This window comes from Cynocephalus volans, chromosome 12 (genome assembly GCF_027409185.1).
Source record: "Cynocephalus volans isolate mCynVol1 chromosome 12, mCynVol1.pri, whole genome shotgun sequence".
In the NCBI taxonomy this organism is placed as follows: Eukaryota; Metazoa; Chordata; class Mammalia; order Dermoptera; family Cynocephalidae; genus Cynocephalus; species Cynocephalus volans.
In genome coordinates, this window is record NC_084471.1 from 46,295,972 (window position 1) to 46,315,548 (window position 19,577).

General features: G+C 35.7%; 1 protein-coding gene across 1 annotated transcript in view; it reads left to right on the top strand.

The window, feature by feature from the left end:
• The first annotated feature begins 4,068 nt into the window (after positions 1-4,068).
• The window catches only part of CAPS2 (calcyphosine 2), a 73,427-nt gene continuing 57,918 nt past the window's right edge, over positions 4,069-19,577 (top strand). Inside the window, exons 1-4 of the mRNA XM_063115650.1 lie at positions 4,069-4,164; positions 16,587-16,636; positions 18,290-18,335; positions 18,429-18,560. Coding sequence (XP_062971720.1) covers positions 4,084-4,164; positions 16,587-16,636; positions 18,290-18,335; positions 18,429-18,560 — 309 coding nt within the window. The 5' untranslated portion in view covers positions 4,069-4,083. The remainder of the gene's footprint in view (positions 4,165-16,586; positions 16,637-18,289; positions 18,336-18,428; positions 18,561-19,577) is intronic.

Consider the following 19,577-nt stretch of genomic DNA (forward strand, 5'->3'; position numbering starts at 1 on the left):
TTGGTCTTTTTAAATCTTTTCAAGCTCTTTGAGAGTGGATATTGCAGTATATGATTAAATTTTTTTACCCTCAAAACATCAATCTGGGTGGTAGGTGCTCTACGAAATATGTTATATAGAATTCAATTAAAAGAATTACAGTACAGACGCCGTGGATCCAGGCCGGGCTTTGGTCCTCTCCCTGCACAGGAGAAACGCAGGTGACTGATTCCGCTCCAGTTCCCTGCCAGGGTTTAGGGGAGCAACGGAGTTGATCCACTCTCTGGCCCTGGTGGCAGCGACAAAGAGGATTTCACCTTTGTGGGCTCTCCGGTAAGTCTGCGAGGAACGCGGTCCAGCCAGGCGAAGTAATGGCAGATACTGTTTGAGCGGCGAGAGGTGGCGTGGAAAGAGCTAGGGACCTGGGACATCCCCCGCGCTCCCCTTCCCCACCTCCTCGGAAGTGAGAGGGTGTGTAGAGGCCCAGCGTGGAAGCACCTGTTGCTAGGCAACCTGCAGACGCGGGCCTGGACTGTTCAGACCCTCTGCTGGGAACTGTCCCTTCCAGCCTGTCCTGTCTGAAGCTGTCTGAAGACGGTTCTCGGTGGAATCGCGCTGATTTATATCTTTTCCAGACCTCTTACTTTTGACCTAGTCTTTACTGAGCTTGTTAGGTCAAGTCAGGTTGGCTTTCCATTTTGCCTTTCTCCTGAATCCAAATAGAAGGGGGTGGGAAGTTCCTTCTGGTACATTGCAGGTGCTCTGAAGTGTAATGTAATTTTGGTGGGAGTGATGTGTGGACAGTGAGGATTACTCTGCTTTGTTGGAAATTAGGAATGACCTCAGGTTCAAATCAGATACCTGGGTATGTTATCACCTGGGATAGACTTGGTCCCTGCTGTTATGGAGCTTACATACTAAATTGTATTTATAATTCTTGTTCCTCTCTCCTTTTTATAAACTGGATTAGATCAATTTATTCTTTGCTTTCCATTATATTCTGCTTTGGTATAAGCAACATAATAGCGACTAATATCACTACCCAAGAGAGAAATAATAATTGGGATTGGAAATAATTATCCTTTAAAAATGGGGAAGTGGAAGGTAAGTTCAGTTCTTTTTGGTAGCACTAAAGATATTAGTCAACATGTTTATTACATGTAGCAATAACATCTCATGACTTGCAGCATTATGAGTGGGGACAGAAGCCATTCCCTGCTCTTGCCACCCCCTAACCCCAACATGTCCCAATATTTAGTGCTTTAGGACAAGGATGACTCTTGGCACACATTTCGAAGATTGGCTCACAGCCATTTGTTTGAAATGCTGATTCTGTGCCACCGAGTGTAGGTTTCTGGTCTTCTTCTGTTCCTGCAGCTAATTCTCCTCTGATTCTTCTATTACCTGTACCAGCAAGGGAAAAGACTAGAAAACTGGAAAGAGGTCCAGTTTTGTGTATGGATTCAGGGTCTGCAATAAATAGCAGGAGAACAATTTGGCAAAGTAAAATTTGCTTTTCTGGGTATCAACTTGCTCAGTTTGAAAATCAGAAGGTTGGGCTGTTTTATTCCTGAAGCTCTGTCCAAATCTTAAGATTCTCTAAATCAGGTGCCAATGGCCTAATTGCTGTAATTTTCTGGATCCTGGAGTGTTCCATATATGATGGCATTGCCCTTTGAGCACTCTTACTATATCTGAATGAACCACTTTAATACTATGTAGTTCTGAATTTCTTCGTATCTGAATTGACTTAGTTCACTTATTTAACAAATATTTAAGTTCCTCCTGTTTTCTAGGCCTTCTGATAAGTCCTGAGATACAGGGTGAGGAAAACCAGTACTTCTTGCCTTAATGAGGCTTACAGGTAGTACTGAAGAATAACAGCTATGATTCAATGCCTTAAACATCTTATCTAATTGTTTGAAGACAGAATTTGTACGTTGGCATTGCGATTATGCCATAATTAGGCGCAGAGAAGTGAGACTAAGAATATGTTTAAACTGTTTACAGGTATTTGGCTATGCATTAACTTAGTTATTTACTAAATAAATATTTATTAAATATCTATGCTATATTAAGGGCAGGAGATACCAACCTTCATAGTCTTGACTATGAATAGAGCTAACTACATAGAAATAAATAGAGCTAACTACAGTGAAAAAGTGATGACTGTCATACCTGGAAAAGTGCAGGGACTAGGATGGCCTGGACATTTGAGAGTTTAAATTTTGCTTTTTAAAATTTTTTGTAAATGAATTATAGTGATTTAAAATGATCTATAGTGATTTGAAATGGCTCTAGTAGTTACTAAGGTATAACTAATTGAGAGGCTGATGTGTGGAGAAAATCACTCAGCTGATTGCTCAACATTTCTGTCTCAACTTGGGTTTGTTAGCCAGTGATCATCATGGAAAATATATGCAGTGATGTGATTAAACAAACAACCACCCCCCAGCCTCCAAAACAAACAAACAAACAAACAAACAAAAAGCAATAGCAGCTTTAAAAAGTTGCTTCTTTGTGAAAGATAGTTCTGAAAAGAAAGCTGTTTGTAGTGCTATAGGAGTATTTTCAAATTTTCAAAGTAGAATATGTCTACTATTGGTTGGTAAGTCTTCATGACTTTACTCCTAGTAGATTCCAGGCCTACAGCAAGGGTTTCTTAGGGCAGGGTGCTTTGGGGCTGGGGTACTATATAAATAAGTTAGTAAGGAATTGGGATATCTTTCAGGGAAGAAGAATTCATTGGGCATGAAATAAAGGTATGTTTTAATAATAATGATGACTGTCATTTATTGAATGTTACCATATTTCAGCAGTATGAGAAAGCTGCTAACGTTAAATATATGTTACATATTAGAAACATTGTCTCAGAGAGATTAAGTTCTTACATAAACTTAAATTATGGGAAAGTGGCAAAAATCAGGATTTTAATGTAAGTATCTAACTGGCAAGCTGGCACAATGTCATGCTATCATTTTTTTAAAAAAAATACAAAATAAAAGGAATTTACTATTAAAATAAATCCAAGTCTAGAAAAAGAAAATGAATGAATGAAAGAAAAGAAAAGGAAAATAAAATAAAATAAAATGTATGAATCTTTAAACAAAAAATTATCCTTGGTAATATGAGTGAAGTATAAAATAAAATACACAAAATTTTGATGATAGATATATTCACATCTGATTTTTATTTTGTACCTATTTGCAAGTTGATTATTTTTGACATCCTCTCACAACCATTTTTACCAATCATGACATAATTACTAATTAATTCCATTTCATTGAATGGAATTCATTCAGTGATTCATTCATTCCATTATATTCTTTGTATTAAATGAAGGAAACTGTTTGCTAAAAATATTTTCATTAACTTACCCTGGCAAAATGAAAACTCATAAAGGTTTGGGAAATGAGTAAAAAAAATAAATGCCTATTTTATTGTGGGAAAGAAGAGGGACATGCATTAGTTTCCTATTGCTGCTGTAAAAAATTATCACAAACTTAGAGGTTTAAAACAACATGAATTTATTCTTTTACAGTTCTGGAGGTTGGAAGTACAAAATGATTTTGAAGGGGCTAAAACCAAGCTGTTGGCAGGGCTGGTTCCATCTAGAGGCTCCAGGAGACAATCTCCTCTCCTTGACTATTCTGCCCTCTGGAGGCTGCTCATGGCCTCTTCCTTCACCTTCAGAGCCCTCTGGATAGCATCTTAGCTCCTCTCTGACTTACACTTCCATTCTTACATCTTCTCTGTCTCACTCTGATCTTCCTGTCTCTCGCTTAGAAGGACGCTGGTGGTTACATTGATCCCACCAGATAATAAATAATCTTGCCATCTCAAAATTCTTAATCACATCTGAAAAGTCCTTTTTGCCTTGTAAGGTAACATTTACAGGGTCAGAGATTAAGACATGGATCTCTTTGGGGACCCTACAAAAAGCTGATTTGACGAAAGAAGTAAAAGTGATTGACCATATGATTTCTTTCCATGTAGTATTATTACATGATTTGTATGGCTTATTTAAAATTGGAGTAAGAATTATCACTTTAAATCTGTTTTACCTTTTTCACAGTATGCTATGTGATAAATACATAAACTTGAATGGATTTAGAGGTTAAAGGAGTTGCTGCTTCTCCTACAAGCCAAACTCAGCCATTCTCCAGAAGAAAGAAGCCACTACAAGTATGTAAGCTATGTAATTTTCCTCTTCTGGGATGACTTATTACATAATTTTCTGACTTCTTTCTTCATGTTTTTATTCCGACTTATACTCACAAGTATTTAAGATTAATATTTCCTAGATTTGAAGAATGGAACCACCAAGACTGAAGATAATCATTACCTGAAAATTTGCAACTGCTTGAGTTAGTTTTATTTTATTCTATTTTATTTTTTATTTTTTTATTTTGTCTATATACAATGTGGTTGATTATTGTGGCCCATTACCGAAACCTCCCTCCCTCCTCCCTCTACCCCCTCCCTCCCAACAATGTACTTTCTGTTTGCTTGTCACGTCAGCTTCAAGGAATTGTAATTGTTGTGTTTTCTCACCCCCACCGGTTTTTTGGTGTATTTATTTATTTATTTTTAGCTACTACAAATAAGTGAGAACATGTGATATTTCTCTTTCTGTACCTGACTTGTTTCACTTAACATAATTCTCTCTAGGTCCATCCATGTCATTGCAAATGGCAGTATTTCATTCTTTTTTATAGCTGAGTAGTATTCCATTGTGTAGCTATACCACATTTTCCGTATACACTCATCTGATGATGGACATTTGGGCTGGTTCCAACTCTTGGCTATTGTAAATAGAGCTGCAATAAACATTGCAGTACAGGTATTCCTTCAGCATGATGATTTCCATTCCTCTGGGTATATTCCCAACAGTGGAATAGCTGGGTCATATGGTAGATCTATCTGTAATTGTTTGAGGAATCTCCATACCATTTTCCATAAAGGCTGCACCTTGAGAATTTCTTGTAAGGCTTGTCGTGTGGTAGTGAACTCCCGCAGTTTTTGTTTGTCTGAGAAATGTACTATTTGCCCTTCATTTTGGAAGGATAGACTTGCAGGGCAGAATATTCTCAGCTGGCAATCTCTGTCTTTTAGTGTTTTGAATGTATCATCCCATTCTTTTCTGGCTTTTCAGGTTTGTGATGAAAAGTCTGATGTTAGTCTGATTGGGGCTCCCTTATAGGTGATTTGACACTTCTCTCTTGAAGCTTTTAAGATTCTCTTTTTGTCTTTGAGTTTTGCCAATTTGACTATAACATGTCTTGGAGAAGACCTTTTTGGGTTGAATACGTTTGGGGATCTTTGAGCTTCCTGAATCTGAAGATCTGTGTCTTTTCCAATAAGTGGGAAGTTTTCTGCCACTATGTTGTTGAATATGTTTTCAATGAAATCTCCTTTTCCCTCCCTTTCTGGAATACCCATGACTTGGATATTTGAACACTTAAGGTTGTCTGATATCTCTCTTAGATTTTCTTCAATGTTTTTAATTCTTTTTTCTTTCTTTCTTTTTTTTTTTTTGTCTGCCTGTGTTATTTCAAACAGCCTATCTTCAAGGTCAGAAGTTCTCTCTTCTACTTCTGCAAGCCTGCTGGTTAAACTCTCTGTTGTGTTTTTTATTTCATTGAATGAATTCTTCAGCTCAGCAAGCTCTGCTACATTCTTTTTCAGGGCATTGATTTCCTTGTACATTTTTTCTTTCAGGTCCTGTATACTTTCCCTCATTTCATCATGTTGTCTAGCTGAGTTTTCTTTTATCTCATTCAGTTTCCTTAGAATTATCACTCAAAATTTCTTGTCAGACATTTCAGGGCTTCTAGTTCTATAGGATCTAGAGCTTGAGAGTTATTACCCTTTGGTGGTGTACTTTCTTGATTTTTCATATTTCTGGTATCTTTCCTTTGATGTTTAGTCATTGTGGCAGGAGGTGTCACAGTCTACTGGCTTGACATGATTGTCTGGGTAGGATGTTGCTGGGGTTGCCAATTTGGTATGGCTACCTCTGTGTCTGCTCGGTTGGCCACTAGTGCCTTGTGTGCATGGTTGCCTTGGGTCTTGGGCCTCTGGGGAGCCATCTTTCTGGTCAGCATGCACTTAGCTGGGCTGCTGGATCATGTGCTGGCACCTCAGGGCATGTGGTCTTTGTGGAGCTTCCACCTCCCCTGCTGGACGTCTCCCTGCTCCACACACACTCAGCTGGGCTGGAGGTGGAGTCAGGTGGTAGATGTGAGGCCTACCTGCTGGGTCATGGGCCAGCACCATAAGGCATGTGGTCTCTGTGGAGCTTCCACCTCCTCTGCTGCATGTCTCCCTGCTTCCAAGTTAGTTTTATTTTTTTAAAAATTAAGCTTTTTGTTTTATTATTATTGTTTAAAAATTATCTGTGTCTTCAGAAAATATATTAAAAAAGAAAAATACATAGTAGAAAGAAGAAAATATTGATATTTCCACTATTAGGATATATCCTATTAACATCTTGGTGGATTTATGCATAGTTGATACAACAGTGTAAATTGCATATATAATTTCATTTCTTTCTTTTTTATGTAACATAAAGCACAAGAATATTTATGTTATTATTTAGTATTTAATATTATTTAGAGTATTTACTCTAAAAATACTTTTAATGGTTATATTATATAATGTATAATGTAGTTTATATTCAGAGGAGGCTCAAAAGATTATAAACCAAACTTACTTTAAAATGCACATTATGTTTGTTTAAAATGGAATCTCTGTGACTGTATTCTTTTGGATTTATTTATTTTGTACTTGCAGGTGCTAAAGACCCAGCAATAAATGAGATGAAGACTTCTTTCAAAGGGCCTCTAGTCTCATAAGCAAAATTTCTAATTTCAACAGTGTTAAATTCAACTATATATATATATACATACATAAAATATGGAGTTTCAAAGAAGAGGGAATGGTTAAGTGGGGGGAATAGGGAAGGTTTCACTAAGGAATGACATCTCTGTTTTTACTGAAACGTAATTGATATGCATATTTATGGGGTACAGGGTTGACTATCAGTACTTGCATACAATGTGATGATCAAATCAGGATTATTAGCATATTCATCATTACTATATGTAATCATTCTTTGTGTCCATTCATTAGAAGAATGTACAGAATTTTGATAGGCAGAAAAGGTAGAGAAGGTAACCAGGGTAGTGATGACTGCATGCCTAGAAATACAGAAACATGAAATACCGATCAGCCAACTTATTTTTATATTTAAACCAAAATTAAAATACTTTGTGAAATAATATTACATTGTGTTTTAGCTATGTAAGAAGAGAATCTGGGCTTCTATTATTAGGTCCTTTATTCTTCTCATCTTTCATTGTATCATGGAAGTGTATTTTATTGATTAATTAAGTGCAAGCTTAAAGTTACCTTTTCTCTGTATCCACCATAGAATTGGGTAAATATAAAATTTAATTTAGAAATAAATGTAATGCCGTTATTCCTATTATTTCAAAATAATAAGAATTATTATTATTTCTTCTTATTATTATTCCAAAAACTTCTTGTCAGTTACTATCATAAATGTCTGAATAACTTATATAATTTAATTCTTACAGCAAACCTTTGAGGTGGGTACTATTATTCACCTGCTTTTAGATATGGAAAAACTGAGACTCCTAGGGATTAAGTGATTTCTCGGGATTTTGAACTCTAGTTCTGAATTCAAGATCTGTGCTCCTTGGTCTATGTATAACCATCTCCTTGAGTTGATAATGCTTTGGAGTTCTTATGGTCCACTAAGTTATGGGTTAAATCTGAATATTTTGTGATTTGAGTCGAAGCAGCCCTTGTTAGTTAAAATATTAAGCACAGTATTACAGCACTTCCCACTGATTATTTGGTTATCATATTATGGAAACCTCAGGGTTTTTTTTTTTATCATTAATTGTTAAGAAAAGCTCAAGGTTTAAGTTCTTTAAAAAATGGCTGCTATAATTATTCTTTTCTGCTTAAATAATACCTGTCTTTAAGTCTTATTTCTGCTTTCATCTCTTTATTAGGAAAGTCCAGTTAGTGGCAGAGTTAGAGGACAAGTTTATGCTTATCTTAAAATTGTTGTTCCTTAAGGAAAAAATAATCCCAGATGTCCAGGTTATTGTCTTTTAGAGTTTATGATCAAAATGTCAAAATAGTTATTATGAAATCACTAGGTACTATGCCTGGAGTGTTCTACAAAGAGCTAGAATTAAAAATGAGAAATAACGCATGAATTTTTTAAAAAATGGTACTTAATGCTACAAATGTCATTATTATGAGCAACAACAATAGACAAATAGGTCTAGGAGATAAGAACATTAAAAAGTTATTCAGTCTCACTGATAGGGGAATGCTAGTTAACAGAATGCAAGTTAATCTTTATGGGTCTTTTAAATTAGGAAAAAGGTGGTATTAAGAGTACCTAGAAGTAGACATGGTGCATTGTAAATTGATATAACACTTTTGGAAACATGATTGGTAGTGTGTATTGAGTTATACAATTTTCCCAATTATTTATTTATTTATTTATTCATTTTTATTTGTTATGAATATTCATGAGATACGAGGCTGATTGTCACCCCTTGTGCCCATGATGTGAGGGCCAGATTAATACTGGCAGCATACCCATTACCACAAGTTGCATTTGTACCCTGTGTCCCCACCCAATTATTTCCAACCTCCCTCCCCCTCCCCCTTTCCCTCAAACTCCACGCTGTATCCCAAGGAATGTTCTCTCCCTCTTCAAGTCCAATGCACCACTGTGTTCTTTCTTTCCTTCCTCTTTCTCTCTTAGCTCCCACATATGAGTGAGTACATGTGGTATTTATCCCTCCATGCTTTGCTTATTTCACTCAACGTAAGTTTCTCCAGGCTAATCCATGTTGTTCCAAATGGGAGTATTTCATTCTTTTTTTATGGCACAGTAGTATTCCATGGTGTATATATACCACAGTTTTCTTATCCAATCATCCATCGATGGACATTTAGGTTGGTTCCATGTCTTGGCTATTGTAAACAGAGCTGCAGTGAACATGGGTGTGCAGGTGTCCCTCCAATATGATGATTTCCATTCCTCTGGGTATATACCCAGAAGTGGGATTGTTGGATTGTATGGAAGATTTATCTGTAGTTGTTTGAGAAACCTCCAAACTGTTTTCCATAGTAGTTGTACTAATTCACAGTCCCACCAACAGTGCAGGGGCGTTCCCTTCTCTCCACACCCTTGCCAGCATTTGTTATTCACCATCTTTTTGATTATAGCCAGTCTAACTGGGATGAGGTGGTATCTCAATGTAGTTTTAATTTTCATTTCCCTGATGACTAGTGATGTTGAGCATTTTTTCATGTACTTGTTGGCCATTTGTATGTCTTTCTTTGAAAAATGTCTCTTCAGCTCCTTTGCCCATTTTTTAATTGGGTTATTTATTTTTTTACTGTATAGTTGCTTGAGTTCCTAGTTATATTATGGATATTAATCCCTTGTCAGACGCATATTTGGCAAAACATTTCTCCCACTCTGTGGTTGTCATTTCACTCTGTTGATTGTTTCCTTTGCTGTGCAGGAGCTTTTTAGTTTGATATAGTCCCATTTGTTTATTTCTTCTTTTACTGCTGTGCTTTCGGGCTCATGTTCATGAAGTCTGTGCCCAGACCTTGTTGCTGGAGTGTTTCACCTGTATTTTCCCTTAGTAATGTTACAGTTTCAGTTCTTATACTTAAGTCTTTAACCCATTTTGAGTTGATTTTAGTGTATGGTGAGAGGTGCATATGTAGATTCATTCTTCTCCCTATGGGTATCCGGTCTTCCCAGTACCACTTGTTGAAGAGGCAGTCTTTTCCCCAATTTATATTTTTGTGTCCTTTGTCCAATATCAGATGGCTATAAGCCTGAGGGGTGATTTCTGGGTTCTCAATTCTACTCTACTGCTCTGAATGTCTATTTTTATACCAGTACCATACTGTTTTGGTTACAGTAGCTTTGTAGTATAGTTTGGAGTCAGGTAGTGTTATGCCTCTGGCTTTATTTTTTTTTGTTCAGGGTTGCTTTGGCTATTCGGGATCTTTTGTTGTTCCATATGAAGGGTAAGATTGTTTTTTTCCATTTCTGTGAAGAGTGTCATTGGTATTTTGATGGGGATTGCATTGAATCTGTAGATCACTTTGGGTACTATAGACACTTTTACAATGTTAATTCTTCCAATCCAAGAGCATGGAATATCTTTCCATCTTTTTGTGTCTTCTTTAATTTCTTTTAGAAGTAGTTTGTAGTTCTCATTGTAGAGGTCTTTCACCTCCTTGGTTAAATTGATCCCTAGATATTTTATTTTTTTCATGACAATTATAAATGGGCTTATTTCTTTATTCCTCTTTCTGTTAGTTATTTATTTGAGTGTGTATATATATATGCAACTGATTTGGGGGCATTTATTTCATATCCTGCAACATTACTGAAGTTATTAACCAGCTTTAGGAGTTTTAGAGTCTTTAGGTTTTTCTATGTATAGTATCATGTCATCTATAAATAGGCAATGTTTGACTTCGTCTTTTTCAATCTGGATTTCCTTTATTTCTTTCTCTTGCCTGATTGATCTGGCTAGTACCTCCAATACTATGTTAAATAGAAGTGGTGAGAGTGGGCATCCTTTTCTTTTTCCTGTTCTTAAGGGAAATGCCTTCAGTTTTTCCCCATTCAGAATGATACTGGTGGTGTGCTTGACATAAATGGCTTTTATTGTGTTGAGATATTTTCCTTCTATACCTAATTTGTTGAGAGTCTTTATCATGAAGTGATGTTGAGTTTTGTCAAATGCTTTTTCAGCATTTATTGAGATAATCGTATGGTCTTTGTCTTTGAGTTTGTTGATGTGATGTATCACATTTATTGACTTTCATATGTTGAATCATCCTTGCATCCCTGGGATGAATCCCACTTCATCATAGTGTATAGTTTTTTTAAATATGTTGCTGTATTCTGATTGCTAATATGTTGTTGAGAATTTTCGCATCTAGGTTCATCAAAGATATTGGCCTGTAATTTTTTTGTGTGTGTGTCTCTATCCGGTTTTGGTATCAGAGCTATGCTGGCCTCACAGAATGAGTTTGGGAGAGTAGCTTCTGTTTCAGTTGTCTGGAATAGTTTGAGGAGAATTGGTATTAACTCCTCTTTAAAAGTTTGGTAGAATTCAGCTGTAAAGCCATCCAGACCTGGATTTTTCTTTGTTGGAAGGTTGCTAATTACTGCTTCAATCTCCTTGCTTGTTATTCATCTGTTGAGGTTTTCTATCTCTTCTTGGTTCAGTCTTGGTAGTTTGCATGTGTCTAGAAAGTTATCCATATCTTCCAGAATTTCATATTTGTTGTCATGCAGTTGTTTATAATACTCTCTAATAATTCTTTGTATTTCTGTGGTATTGGTTGTAATGTCTCCCTTTTCATTTCTGATTTTTGTTTTTGGGGTCTTTTCTTTTTTTTGTTAACATAGCTAAAGGCTTGTCTATTTTATTTATCTTCTTGAAAAACCAACTTTTTGTTTTGTTGATTGTTTCTATTGTTTTTTGGGTCTCTATTTTGTTTAGTTCTGCTCTGATCTTATTTCTTTCCATCTACTACCTTTAGGTTTGGATTGTTGTTGTTTTTCAAGTTCTTTGAGGTGTAGTGTTAGGTCATTTATTTGAAGTCTTTCTGTTCTTTTGATGTAAGCATTTATTGCAATAAATCTGCCTCTTGGTACAGTCTTTGCAGTATCCCACAGGTTTTGGTATGATGTATCTTTATTTTCATTAGTTTCTAGAAAGTTTTTGATTTCCTGTTTAATTTCTTCTTGGACCCATATGTCATTCAGGAGCCTATTATTTAGTTTCCATGTATTTGTATAGTTTCCAGAGTTTTGCTTATTATTAATTTCCAATTTTAGTCCATTGTGGTCTGAAAAGATACTTGGAATTACTTCAATTTTTAAAAATTTGCTGAGGCTAGATTTGTGACCTAATATGTGGTCTATCCTGGAGAATGTTCCATAAGCTGATGAGAAGAAAGTATATTCTTTAGTTGTTGGGTGAAATGATCTGTATATATCTGCCAGGTCCAGTTGGTCTAACGTGTAGTTTAAGTCCTGTGTCTCTTTGTTGATCTGTTGCCTGGAAGATCTGTCCCATAGTGAGAGAGGGGTGTTCAGGTCACCCACTATTAATGTATTAGGGCCTATTTCCTTCTTCATATCTAGAGTGTTTGCTTTATATATCTGGATGCTCCAGTATTGTGTACATATATATTTATGACTGTTTTGTTTTCTAGCTAGCTAGATCATTTTATCTTTATAGAGTGGCCTTGTTTGTCTCTTTTTATGTTTTTTGGTTTAAAGTCTATTTTACCCAATATAAGAATAGTTACTCCTGCTTGTTTTTGGTTTCCATTTGCATGGTATATCTTTTTATGTCTCTTCACTTTTATTTGTTTATTTGTTCATAATGTGAAACAAAACACGAGATGCTGTCTGAACTATAAACTTATCCCAAGGAGACACCTTGGAATAAGTATAGTCACTTACTTACTCCCTAGTATCCCAGTAGGCTCAAGTATGAATCAATTTCCAAGAGACCAATCTTAAACCAGCAAGGACTAATCTAATGTTTTGCCATATTTTAAAAATTCCTGAATACCATATAAAGATGTAACTTTACCTATTTTGAAAGAAATTTTTAAAAAACCATTCCTGTGTGTGAAAAAAAGTGTAAAACAAAGTAAATTATTTCATCAACATTGTTTGGGTGTTTTTTTTGTTTTTGTTTTTAATGATGACTGGTAAAGAGATCTTAACCCTTGACTTGGTATTGACAGCACCATGCTCTCCCAATTGAGCTAACTGGCCATCCCTATATAGGGATCTGAACCCATGGCCTTGGTGTTATCAGCACCACACTCTCCTAAGTGAGCCACGGGCCGGCCCTCATCCCTTCACTTTTAGTCTGTGTGTGTCTCTATGTGTGAGGTGGGTCTCTTGAAGACGGCATATACTTGGGTCTAGCTTTTTAATCCAGTCAGTCAATCTGTGCCTTTTGAATGGGGAGTTTAATCCATTCACATCTAGGGTGGTTACTGATAAATATTGTTTAATTCCTGTCATTTAACTGCTTTTTGTTTAGATGTTTTGAATATCTTTTGATCCTTACCTCCCTTTTTATTTCTCTTCTTCAATGTTAGTTGGATATTTGAGGCGGCATGATTTAGCTTCTTGCTCTTTCTCACTGGCATTTTAGTTTTAACAGCAGGTTTTGCTCTTTCTTGTGTTTCTGTGATAGTGACATTCATTATTCAGATTCCAGATGAAAGACTCCCTTGAGAATTTCCTGCAGAGCTGGTCGTGTGGTGGTAAACTCACACAGTTTTTGTTTGTCTGGGAAATACACTATTTCTCCCTCATTTCTGAAGGAGAGCCTTGCTGGGTAATGAATTCTTGGCTGGCATTTTTTTTTTCTTTTAGTGTTTTCAATATATCATTCCACTTTCTTCTGGCCTGTAGGGTTTCAGTTGAGAAGTCTGCTGTTAGTCTGATGGGGGCTCCCTTATAGGTGACTTGATGTTTTTCTCTTGCTGCTTTTAGAATTCTCTCTATCTTTGAGCTTTGCAAATTTGACTACAATGTGTCTTGGAGAGGATCTTTTTGGATTGAATCTGTTTGGGGACGTTTGAATTTCCTGGATCTGAAGGTCTGCATCTTTGCCTACCCCTGGGAAGTTTTCTGTTATTATTCCCTTGAATAGGTTTTCAATACCTTTTCCTTTCTCCTCCCCTTCTGGAATACCCACAATTCGGATATCAGATCGCTTGAAGTTGTCTTCTGTCTCTTTAGATTTTCCTCATTATTTTTAATTCTTTTTCTTTTGTTATGTCTGCCTGGGTTATTTCTAAAAGCCCATTTTTGAGATCTGAAATTCTGCTTGCTCTAGCCTGCTGCTTAAGCTCTCTGCTGTGTTTTTTACTTCAATAAGTGAATCTTTCATTTCTAGGAGTTCTGCTACATTGTTTTTTAAGGTATTAATATCTTTGTTAATTTCCTCCTTCATATTTTGGATATTATTTCTTGTTTCCTTGTGTTCTCTAATTGAATCTTCTTTTATTTCTTCAAGCTTTCTTAAGATCATTGCTTAGAATTCTTTTTCAGACATTTCAAGGATTCTCTGTTCTATGGGGTCTGGAATTTGAGCATTACTGTATTCCTTTGGTGGTGTCATATCTGCTTATTTGTTTGTAGTTCTAGTATTTTTTTGTTGATGTTTGGTCATCTGGTAGAGGACTTGCTGCTTCTGTTACTTGAGTTGGCTGTAAGGATAAATACTTCCTCCTCTATTTGCAGGCTCTAATGGTGACTCTTTTATCAATGTAGTCAAGTGAGTGGCAGGTTGCCTGTAGAGTGGCCCTGGCTGCTACTGTGGTGGTGAACTGTCCTTGTGGTGACAGAAGGTGTGGCAGTATCTTATTACACCACCTTGGCTCCTGTTCTAGCTTTCCGTCGCTGTAGACTGTGCCCCTGTTGCTGTGCAGGTCTCAGCTCACCTAGGTGCCTGCTGGGTTATGTGCACTTTCCTTCCCCCACAAAGCCTTAGGCTGGACCCCAGTGCCACAAGGGTCTGGTCCTGGCTCACCTTGGTGGCTGCTGGGCTGTGTGCACTTCCCTCTGGGCCTTAGACTGAGCCAAGGTGCCGCAAGGGTGTGGTCTTGGCTCACTTCGGCAACTGCCGGGCTATGTGTGTTTCCTTTCCCCCTGGGGCCTGAGACTGGGCCCCAGTGCTGCAAGGGTCTGGTGTTGGCTCACCTCAGCGGCTGCTGGGCTATGTGCACTTCCCTCCAGGCCTTAGACTGAGCTCCAGTGCTGGTGCCGCAAGGGTCTCCAATTTTTCCAATTATTGATCCAAGTAATCCCATTCTTGGTATAACCCAAATTGAAGAAAAGGTAGATGAAAAAAGGAATTTTTGAGGTGCTTTTTTTAAATAGTGAAAAAGATAGAAAAAATATGCAGCAATTGAGAAATATTTGATAATTTTACAACCTCTAGATGAAGATTATATAGACGTAAAAATGATGATTTTGAGGAATAACATAGATAATAGGTTATTAAAAAAGGTGAAAAAGACAGAATGCAAAAATATCCAACTTTTTATGTAAAGGGACAGGTAATGAATATTTTTTGTTTTATAGGTCACATAGTCTCTGTTGTAGCTTCTCCACTTTGCTCACTGTAGTGTGAATACAACCAATGTGTAAACAAATGAGGGTGGCTGTATTCCAAACTTCATTTACAAAAACAGAGAAGTCTGTGAGACATAGTTTGCTGACCGCTGGCCTAGAGAATAATTAGCTATAAATTATCTTTATTCCAAATTGTTTAGCATAATTCTGCTGAAACTAGACAAGAAAGATAACTGCGATTCTAAAGCAGCTATACCTGTGACTTCATAAGACTATCTGTGTCTATTAAACACTTCCTGAGTGATAGTGATGATGATGACATCTACAGCTATACTCTATTTAGCTTCCTAAAGTGTTTTCTATTTTTCTTCCTAAAGTTAGATGATATAATGGTATTTCACCAGTATAATAAGGAAACTTTTGATGTGTAATGAAAGTGCTCTGTTATTTTAGGCTATGTTATGTGCATATTTTTTCCATTTACATAATCGTTTTGTAACTCTACCATTTCTACATTTTAATTATTTATTAGGATGGTATTTAAGACAGTGTCATATTAAAGTAGATATAGAGTGGAATTTGTATTCTCTTATTCTTATGGTCAATTAGAGTGATTAAAGCTCAGTCTTGAATGTTTGCTGTCAATATCACAAAAAAACATGAGCTAGATAACATTTCGGAAGTAAGGTGAAAGTGTTTATAGGTGAGTTATTTCCTGTTTTATTAACTTGAACTTTTCCCTAAGAATCATACATATTTCTTATTTCATGGTGGCTAACCTCCCTGTAATTTTCATTTCTTTGCAGTTTTTGGCAATAAGATGGAACATTTACAAACACATACAGTACATGTATTTACTTGTCACTTCCTTGCTTAAATCCTACGCTGTCTTTCCTTAGCTTCAGGACAAGGTCCGAGTTCCTTAACTGATAATGTAACATTATAATGTAGCAGCTGTGGCCCCTACTTACATCATACTCTGGATTTCATTCCTTTCCAAATGTTAACTCTTGCCTGTGGGCCTGTGCAGCATGTTGTTTCCTGGCTGAAGCAATTTTCTCCTATCTCTTTTCACCTGGCTAACTCCTCCTCATACTTTAGAGTTTCCTTTTAAGGAGGTTGCTTTTTTGGGTTTTGGGAAAAGCATCCTCAGCTCCCTAGAGTAGGTTGGGCTCCCATGCTGTATAGTTGCTATGTCATAGACTTATTTTTCCCATTATTGCTTATTCGAGTGAATGTCTTCCCCAGCAGACAGAGTGTTATGTGGGTGGAGGTATCTATCATGCTTTTCATTTTATCTGTGTCTCAAGCACAGTAGGGAGGGGCTTAATAAGTATTTCTTATATGGAGTTTAAAGGGTATATGCATATTGATTCTTTTTTTTTTTTTTAATTAAAAGCAAGGATGGACTTCTGGATCATTGGCAATCCAGAATTCTTGCCCACCTGTGTAAGTCACATTTCTTCACATTTGAACTGTTTAATGGGAAATATTTATGATACGTTAGCAAGTTAAAAAAAAGAAGGCAAAATTATATATGTGTAGCTGTAATTGTGAACCTCAGAAAAATCTATATGCATATGGGTGGCCTGAAAATTACTATGCCACAATTAAAATAACTCTTGTAATAAGATGGTAGAATTATGGGTAATACTTTTTTTTCTTTAATATTATTCTTATATTTTCCTGAAGAAGCTAAAATATTCATTTAGAAAATTCAGCTAAATGTATTTATTGAAGACATATATAAAATTTTTAATTCTATAATTGGTATAGTCAAAATTAACTTATGGTAAATATATCTGTGCTTTAGTCTTATTTTGAGGAATATGACAGTTTTATCAATCTTATTGAATTATATTTAGCTTAGAATACATTATTTTATGTTTTAGATTTCACATTACTTTTGCCCTTTAAAATTTGGAATGATAGGACTTTTATATTCTTTCAAGTATTTTAGACTGTAGGGCTTCTTGGAAAAAGAAATTAAAAACAGTAACTTACTAGGACAGGCAACATGACATTGACATTTTCGTAGATTAAAAATGAGTAAATACCAACAATTTCATGCGGTTATACAATAATAGATACCTGTATGCTTATCTAGACGTAAAGAATAGAGCTATGCTCAAGCACAGGATATGGAATAAGACACGATGAATGTGGCAATTGTGTGCTGGTCAATGTCTAACAACTGGTTTTCTGAAAGGGTATTATAAGTTTATTACAAATTTTATTTGCTCATTACAAATAAATTTAAGTATATTTTAAGTTGATTATGACTTTTACTGATATAAGGATGCATAGCAAGTAATTTAAAGATACTAATAAAATATATAAAGTCTTTGTTGTAGATCCCGTATAGACAATTGATTTCTCACAGAATGCTTTCTTTGGTTTTTGCTAAACTCTGTTATCTTTGTGGTTGCAATTGATGAACCAGTGTAGTTCCAAATGATATTGGTTGACATTTTCATTTTCTGTGAAGTGATGTGAGTGATTTCTTTGCTGAATCAAATAATAAGTTTGAATATGAAATAATAGTTTGAAATAATATTTTGTGCTAGTCACTGACAGCTATAGACATGATATACTTTTAAGTTTGACCTGCTTTATTAACATTTTTCTCCACCACTTTTTTCAGTTTCAGAAATCAACAAAATAATAAATTAAGTTCTGGTTCATAGCATTTTCCAATTCCAGTGTAAATAATCCGACCATAACTGATTTCAAGCTGTCTATGTAACATCACTAAGCACAGAGTTGGAAAGAGATGCACACTATTATATTACTATACGGATAAAAAAGACATAGATAACCTCTAGAGCACAGATAATAGTGAGGTACAGTAAAATCATTAGGAAGTAATGAATTTTGAGTAATTATCACTTTTGTTTTTAATATAATTTAATTATAAATTTATATAATTTTATTTTTAATAATGTCTGTGTATAACAACCAGCGCAAAAATTACTGAACGTTTAACACCACTGGCTGCAGCATATAAAAGCTGGCTTTTTATATAAGATGTGACATACATGATTTGCAATTATTAAGGTCTCATTTTAAACAGTTATGGGATACACAGATTCTTTCTTTCAGGGTCCCACCACTTGACTTGAGAAGCCTTGTTGACTCTGATGATGAGGTAATTTTTACATAGTATTTAATATAATAAACATTTGAGCACAGTATTACATATAGTATATAATAAGTATCATTAATTACATTTTATTTTTAGGATGATTTTTCATATAATCGTATTCCACTTAGTACAGCACATATTTATTTTAACCCACCAAATTCATCTTCTACTCTTGGCTGGATCACACCATGTCAAATGCCATATACACAGCATCATCTAAATGAACTGGTTAGTATTTATTTGGCTCTTACCAACTTTCAGAATTATAGTATGCATTATTTGCATTGTATTTAATTCAGAAATTTTACTATTCCTGTCTATGTTTTTCCCAGTTTAAATATTTTATATATTAATATCCCAAACATAGGGCTGGCCCATGGCTCACTTGGGAGATTGTGGTGCTAATAACACTAAGGCCACGGGTTTGGGTCCCTGTATAGGGATGGCCGGTTGGCTCACTTGGGAGACCATGGTGCTGACAACACCAACTCAAGGGTTAAGATCTCCTTACCAGTCATCTTTAAAAAAAAAAAAAATCCAAACAATAATGTTGGTGGAATAATTTACTTTGTTTTACACTTTTTTTTCACACATAAGAATGGTATTTAAAAAAATTCTTATAAAATAGGTAAAGTAAAGTTACATCCATATATGGAATTAAGGAATTTTTTAAAATATGGCAACTTAAACTTGCTAGTTTAAGATTGGTCTCTTGGAAATTGATTCATACTTGAGCCTACTAGGATACTAGGGAGTAAGTAACTATACTTATTTCAAGGTGTCTCCTTAGGATATGTTTATAGTTCAGACAGTATCTAGTGTTTTGTTCCATATTATGAATATAGGTTGTGACTAATATTCCATAAGGAGGGTTTACTTTTCTGTCTTTGTTAGTCCTTCTCCTGTAGCTGGCTCTGTTCATGTTCTCCCCATTCTCATTTTGGAAAATTACGAGTAATACTCTAGTCTGTATCTAGCTATAGTTTTCACAGTGAAGCTTTGTTTCATTTTTCTCCTCTGGGATAGACTTGTATATCCTCAACACTTTTCAAGGGTCGGACTGGCTTTATATGCTCCTTTTGGAGTGTCTGTCTCTCTGTGGGTCAATAGGTATGCCCTTGTACTTGCTTAGCACTTTTTTTTTAGGTTTCTCTTATCCACTGGCTCTATTATCTCTTACTCCCATGGCAATGTAACAGAGAACCAAATAATAGATATTCTACTAGAGGGTAGAATATCTCAGTG